Genomic DNA, 7,516 nt, shown 5'->3' on the forward strand with positions numbered 1-7,516 from the left:
TCGACATGAGTTAACAAATTAGAAGACATCCTGAGGCATCTAGAAGACATTAAATAATGCTTTATTATTTAACACTATATACACAGGGAAAAGATAACCTAAGCATAATTAATAGCCAGTGTTTTGCTCTGAAGGGTGCAAAGCGATGACATGCCATCACACTATCTTGACTCCACAAATCTCCATTCCTCAGACGTTAAGTCATATCTTGTTGCAACCTGCCCATGTGGACTTGAAATGCTATCAGTGCTTTTATGAACACCTTTTTTTTTGTGGAAGCCTGATGTCTAGCAATGGAGTATCTGCCATGGATTTTCTCTATTATTTTCCCAGAAAGGAAGTTTTGTTTATTATGTTGAGTAGTTGTCATAGACCTGGGCCTGAACAACTAGATGAGAACATTACAAAGAAGCAATGCTATTTAAAATTCTGTGTGGGGACTTCATTTTACTCCCATTACAGCAGACTCTCGGTGCTAAAAGCACCAAAGTAGGCTGTACATGTCTCTACAGGATTGCAAATGAACTAAACCAAAAGGAAGGGAAAGGGAGGGACTTTCTCAGTTACATTACAATTATCATGACTTTCATTATTATTGATGAATTATCCTTTGTTGGTATGGAGAGAGAACGAATAAGAAGCAAGTAATGTGAGAGAATGCAAGATTTATTGTAAATCAGGTTTGAAAAATCACTTATTAATAAATGAAAGATTTATTATTAATCAGGTTTGAAAAAATCATTTTATTATGATTATTTTTTTAATCTCACAAGAATGTCTTCTCCCTTGGAAGAAGCTCTGGGAAGTCTCTGAAGTGCTCCAGAGTCCCATCTTCACTCTGTGGAGGGAGAAAAGTGTTACTGGAATGGGCCAGCTCAGATACAAGAGCCTGCATCTGGGCTCATAGGAGGCCTAGAAATACAAAGGGATAGGCTACAGAGAATGGCCTGTAGACTAGCCCCATGCAAGTAGACTATATTACACAAAAGAAAAGGCAGAGGAGATGACTTCCAAAGAGAATCCATATATAATTTCATGCAAATATAATTATTTAGTGCATATTTAATTCTATGTACACACTCAATTTATTCTTTGACAATTCCATCATCTTTGTATATTCTGAAAAGTACTTAATAGGGAGATGGGGTAAGAGCAGGGTAGTAGGTAAAAAAGAGCTTTTACCTTCTCTTCCAATAAATACATGGGCTTCTTAGGCTCAAGAGGGAGCGATGTTGTACATTGCTCCCCAGGACCATTCCAAGGATTCAGGATAAAAACATCTAGACTCTTTAAAAGAACTACAGTAATGATCTACCACCTACATAGAACTAGAGATGAGCTGTAGTCAGCAGAGGGTACTGACAGAATAGGTACAAGGGACACAGAAAAGTAAAGAGAAGAGACACAAGCTAGAACCATGCATAAAGGAATAGGGTCTGAGTCTGAAATGATAGGAACCCTATTATCGACTGACAAGACAAGTGAAGAAAATCATAATTGAATTGAAGATACAGGCACTATGTGGACATTAGGTTGAATCATTCCACCTTACCTTTGTGCAAACCCATCTTTGCGGCAAGTTGAGGGTCTTCTTCACAGAGATGTTTGATAAATTTGAGGCAAGACTTGGGTCCTTTTCCGATAACAAGGTCAATCAAGACTCGAGCCTTATCCATGACAGTGTCATTTTCAGCTCTCACTTTGTTCATGTCTTCCTGGCTAATAATTTCATCCTCTAATAGGCAATCCAGCAAGGCATTTATTGTGCCTGCACCCACTGAATGGATAAAAATTATTCTCTTTTTATGCAAGAGTTGGTCTGTTGGAAGCACAAAGATTCCTCAAATAATGAACACGACACAATTTCCCTCTCAATTTACCAACAGGGAAACAATCATTTAAACATTTCTCTCCATAAGTACAGTAATCCCAAGGAATGGTCTTATACCTTTGCATTTACTCCATGTACTTCCTTCTGATTCTAGCATTACCTACATATGCTCACTGAGTGACCTGGGAAACTTGATTTCATGATTTTTCTGTTAATCTCCTAAAAATCAGAAGTCATTCTGTTCTGACACATCCCAATTTCTTGAATTTTGAAGGGAATTGACAGTTTCATGAATTTTGAAGGGAATGGACTGTTTCCTTTGAGAACAACAGCTGTTGATATCCATCCTGTGCCCATTCTCATCCTGAACTACGTAACTCTTCAAATGCAGACAACACTAGCAAAATTATAGCAGATGCCAGTAGGATCCCAGATTCTTCCTGGCCTTTATCTGTTCCTTCAAAAATGCTGTGCAAGTCTGGGCATCTTCCCACCCTGCCTCTCCCTTCTTCTTTCCCTCTCCACCTCAAGGCTGCTCACACAAACATTCACAAAGCCTAGTGAGAAAGGCAGTCCTTTCCCAAACTAATTCCTCCCTAAGACCTATACTCTCCTGGGGAAGACTTACCAGCCATGGCTCCTCACGTTGGCACTTGCAATGTGTGTTACAGTTGCAATGACAGGCAAGGTAGCTCTATCCTTTTAGGCAGGGCGTGTACACAGATCAATGAATAATACTTACACCTACACATGTGTATTTATAATTATTTCCCAAGAAGCCGTTAACTATTGTCATTTCCCAGGGTATTTTTACATAATTGAATCTCAGATTGTAGCATGAACTGTGCCCATAAGAAAATTGCTTCACCATTCCTTGGTGGGTGAGAAATAAGAATCAGAGAGAAACGAGAAGGCACATACAGAGCTAAACACATACAGTAAACAATCTTTAATTCACTGAGATGTAAACAGAAAGTAAAATCAGAATATAGGGTAGTTTTTCCACCTAAATCAAGTACTAAGAGTTCTTTTTTTAAATTATGGCAAAATACACATAATATAAAATTTACCATCTTAGCCATTTTACAGTACCCAGTTCAGTGGCATTAAGTACATTCACATTGCTGTGTAGCCATCAATACCATCCAACTGCAATTCTTTTCATTTTGGGAAATTGAAATTCTATACTCATTAAACTGTAACTCTATATTCTTTCCTTCCATCAGCCCCTGGCAACTACCATTCTACTTTCTGTCTTTATGAATTTGACTTCTCTAGGTATCTCATGTAAGTAGAATTATACGGTATTCATTTTTTGATGCCTGACTTATTTCACTTAGCGTAATGTCCTCAATGTTTATTCATGTTGTGGCATGGGTCACAATTTCCTTTCTTTTCGAAGTTGAATAATACTCCATTCTATGTATGTACCACATTTTAGTTTACACATTCTTCACTGAGCACAGATTTCTTCCCCCTTTTTGCTATTGTAAATAACACTGCTATGAACATGGTGTACAAATATGTTTTTGAGATTCTGCTGTCAAATATTTGGAATATATACCCAGAAGTGGAATTGACAAATCGTAGAGTAATTCTATTTCATTTTGTTTTGTGAAATCGGTATGCTGTTTTCCATAGCAGTTGCAGTATATTACATTCCCACATATAAAGCACAAGCATTCCAACTTGTCCATGTCCTTGCCAATACATATTATCTTTCTATTCTTTTGATTATAGCCATCCTAATGGGTGTGAGATGGACTAAGATTTCTTACCTTCCTTTCATTGTTTTTCACCTAAGCTCTAGGCTGTCTACAGACACAGAAATGGTGTATGAAGCAGTTTTGCTATTTGGAATGAAAGTGTTTTATTATCTAAGGCCCTTTATCTTCAGATGGCACCATTTTAAGTAACACTGTATCACAAAGATTAAGGGCACAGACTCTGAAGCCAGAATGGTTGGATCCACATTTTAACTTCTGATCTCAGGAAAGAAAATTAACCAAGCCTTAGTCTTCCTATCTGCCAAATAGGTTTGATGAAAATTCCTACCTTGCAGTTTTATTGTGAGTATTTAATGAACAAATATAAGTTATCAAAATAGCCCCTGGCATAAAGGAAGCACCTCAATTATTATATAAGTCTATGTAAAATCCCTTATTCATCTCATCAATTCATTCAACATAAATAGTCAGCCAAGTTATTTACTGAGACCCAAGTCTATGTGCCATACATTATTATAGATGCTGGGGATATAGTAATGATCAAAAACAAACAAAAATTTCCACCCTATTAGAAATTGTATTATAGTAGGAGAGAGACACATATACTCATTAAATGTATACAAAATACTTTAAGAGTTCTTTAAGGAAAAAAATTCTTAGAAGATTTGAGGAATCACGTCTTCACTAAAATACTTATATTAGTTTATATATGTGACATAATTTGATAAATATTTAAAATCTGGGCAAGGTGCTACAGTTTAAGTGCCCATGAGCCCAAGAATACATCCAATGAGGTAAATTGGAGAGGGGAAGTTGTGCCTACCTGGTAAGGGGCAGGGCTCCTCAGACCCAACTAGTTTTGGCTAAGAGAATGAAAATTCAGTTTACTCTTTCATTTTGAGGGTACTGTATCTCTAATTTTAAAAATACTTTCAGTTGGTTTACTGTTGTTTTAAAACACTGTGAAAATTAAACAAAGCTTGACTGTGGTTCACATTTCACCTGCAGTCTGCCGATTTACTTTCTTCTTTCTTGACAAATAATTGCATTTATTTTCTTGGGAATAGACATTTCTATCTTGGTAGTATATAGTCAAACATTGTGGAGATTTTAATCTTTGACTTCTTTGACTTTTTTTTCCTTTTTCTCCCTACTTTTCCAATTTAGCTTATAGCAAGCTCTTGCTTTAGGGAATATTTATGGCAAGATAGAAATTAGAGATGGTCTGAATGACACTGGGATCTGGAACAAGACGAAGACAAGGCACAAAAAGAATGAAACATCACTGTGGAAATCACAGAGAGAAGAATATTATCCTGGTTCTCCACCAGCCAGGAAAGCACACCAGTCTATGGAAGTACAGGAGATGGTGCCTGACAATAGCTGATGGCCAACTGATACCTCTAGAAAGCAAAACTGTAAGCATGAGAATTCCCAAACTCACATATGCTTCCCAGATCTCCTGAAGTTAAGCAGAAAACTCTTAGATATGCCACTCTACTGCTGACTTCAAAATGAAAGTGCCCACGATTATAATGTTTGAATGGAAAAGGCAGGATTTCATTTTCCTATTTTTCTGGGAAACACTCAAGTATATGAAAGTCTGGTAAGACTACAAGAAGAGAATAGAGACCTCATAATGACTAAAAGTGGAATTATCTACTACCCTATTTGTAAAGGCACTTATTTCAGAACATAATTTGAATTGAGATATAATTACCATAAAATAAATAAATCACATGATAAGCAACAGGTAGTGTTTTAAACGATGAGTGATGACTTGAAAATTTAGATCTAGACTTATTTCAGATTTCTGATTTCTGGAATTGTATTTGCTGCAGACAATTCAGATTTATCATTATGAAAAGAGTATTTGTTACTTTTTGGGACTAGGGAGTAGTTATGACATGAAAGCATAAGTTGTCTAGTTGCCACCTTTACTTATGTCATTTATAACTCTTTGAAGATACTCAATTTACCATCTTTCATTTGTCTGTTCTTGGGTATAAACATTCTGGAACATATCTAGTGAATATACATTAGTGGAAGCACAAATCAAATGTAAGATCTTTTTTTTTTTTCAGAAGCTTTCTCCTCTTCCCAGATTTGGAGTCAAATCACCCATTGAAGTATACTTTGTTAGTTGTTTGAGATGCTGAATGACTTAGTTAAACTATCTAAGCCTCAGTTTCCCCATTCACACACTTCCCTCATCTATATCATTACTGTTTCTAGATTTATCATGACTATTTAAGATAACAGATATAAAATCGTATATGTAATATCTGAAAGTGGCTGCTCTTACATTAGCAATAGTCTTGAAGGAAGAAGGTATCCTGGTACCTTATATTTCTTTATAAAATGCTTACAGATTTCTTTATAGTAGACAAGATGAAATATATGTCCGTTTTATGAAAAATACTAATTACCACTGGTTCAGAGATGCACCTAGCGCAAGGGGCCTCTCGCTCAATCCTAGGCTTCATGTGATATGCTACGTGTTCCTCATCCTAGCACTGTGGTTGATTATATGAAAAAAATCAGCTGGTAAAATAGTACTCAGTGCCCGCCTTTGAGGAATTTAAAATAATTTGGCACTGATAAGGCATAAGCACAGGAAAATATTGTATGACAATACAGAAGAAAATGGACTAAGATGGTATGAGGTATCAGAAATGGGAGAATTAAACATAATCTGAGGCAATCAGGAAGATTTTACACAGGTAACACAAAATGTTCCCAGAATCTGTAGGATAAAAACATTTAAATAAGCACTGAAAGAGGTTGCTAATTTGCTGATAGCTTGCCCTGTTCTAGGTGATAGAGTAGGTTGTTTAACTAGCCAGACAACACTAGAAAAACAGCATTTGCATTCTAGCTTTGCAGATGAGCAAATTAATGCTTCCAGAAGATGAACCTCTTACTCAAGATAATGAAGTCAGGAGATGTGAAAAATGTGATTTGATTACTTAAGTTGAAAGACCATAACGGTGTATCTGTACAAAGTAGAGCTGAGAGACGTGGACAATTCAGACACTGAGAATAATAGGAACAAAATCAAGAGGAGCAAATCATGGGAATGAAGGAAAGGACATAAAGGCTTTTTATTTATTTATTTTAGATTCAGGGGGTGCATGTTCTTGTTTGTTACATGAGTATTACATGCATAATTGTGGAGCTTGAGCTTCTAATGAATCACCCAAATATTAAACGTTGTACCTAACAGGTAATTTTTCATTCCTCCCACCCTTTCTCATGTTAGAATCCCCAGAATCTATTTTCTCCATCTTTATGTCCATGTATCCCCATTGTTTAGCTCCCAACCTCTATAGAAAACTCAAATAACTGAAAATAGAACTCTATAGATACCCCAAAGAACTAAAAATAGAACCATCATTTCACCTAGCAATTTCACTACTGGGTATCTACCCAAAAGAAATGAAATCATTATATTAGAAAGACACTTGCACATATATGTTTATCCCTGCACTACTTACAATAGTAACCTAAGTACCCACCAACAGTTGACTGAATAAAGAAAATGTGATATATATATATATACACACACACATATATATACATATATGAATACTAAATACTATACAACCATTAAAAAAGCATAAAGTCCAGTTCTTTGCAGTAACATCGATGGAGCTTGAGGTCATTATCTTATTATCTTCAGTGAAGTAACTCAGATATAGAAAATCAAATACCACGTGTTCTCACTTATAAATGGGACCTAAACAATGGGTACCATCGACATGCAGAGGGGAGTAATAGACAGTGGAGACTCCAAGAGGTGAGAGAATGGGTGGAGGATGAGGTTTGAAAAAATACTTATTGGATACAATTTCACTATTCAGGTGCTGGGTGCACTAAAACCCCAACTTCACCACATTGCAGTATATTCATGTAAGAAATACCAGTTGTACCCCTAAGTATATAAAAGTAAAAATTA

At 36.1% G+C, this 7,516-nt stretch overlaps 1 protein-coding gene across 1 annotated transcript; it reads right to left on the reverse strand.

Annotated features, from left to right (window-relative positions):
* Nucleotides 1-420: 420 nt before the first annotated feature.
* On the reverse strand, nucleotides 421-2,509 carry CARD18 (caspase recruitment domain family member 18). Its single transcript, XM_001100470.4, has 3 exons — nucleotides 2,460-2,509; nucleotides 1,553-1,819; nucleotides 421-838 (listed from the first exon to the last, which is right to left on the reverse strand). The coding sequence occupies exons 1-3, from the start codon at nucleotides 2,464-2,466 to the stop codon at nucleotides 834-836; spliced, it is 279 nt and encodes a 92-aa protein (XP_001100470.4). The 5' UTR covers nucleotides 2,467-2,509; the 3' UTR covers nucleotides 421-833.
* Between the last annotated feature and the right edge of the window lie 5,007 nt (nucleotides 2,510-7,516).

This window comes from Macaca mulatta, chromosome 14 (assembly GCF_049350105.2).
Source record: "Macaca mulatta isolate MMU2019108-1 chromosome 14, T2T-MMU8v2.0, whole genome shotgun sequence".
NCBI lineage: Eukaryota > Metazoa > Chordata > Mammalia > Primates > Cercopithecidae > Macaca > Macaca mulatta.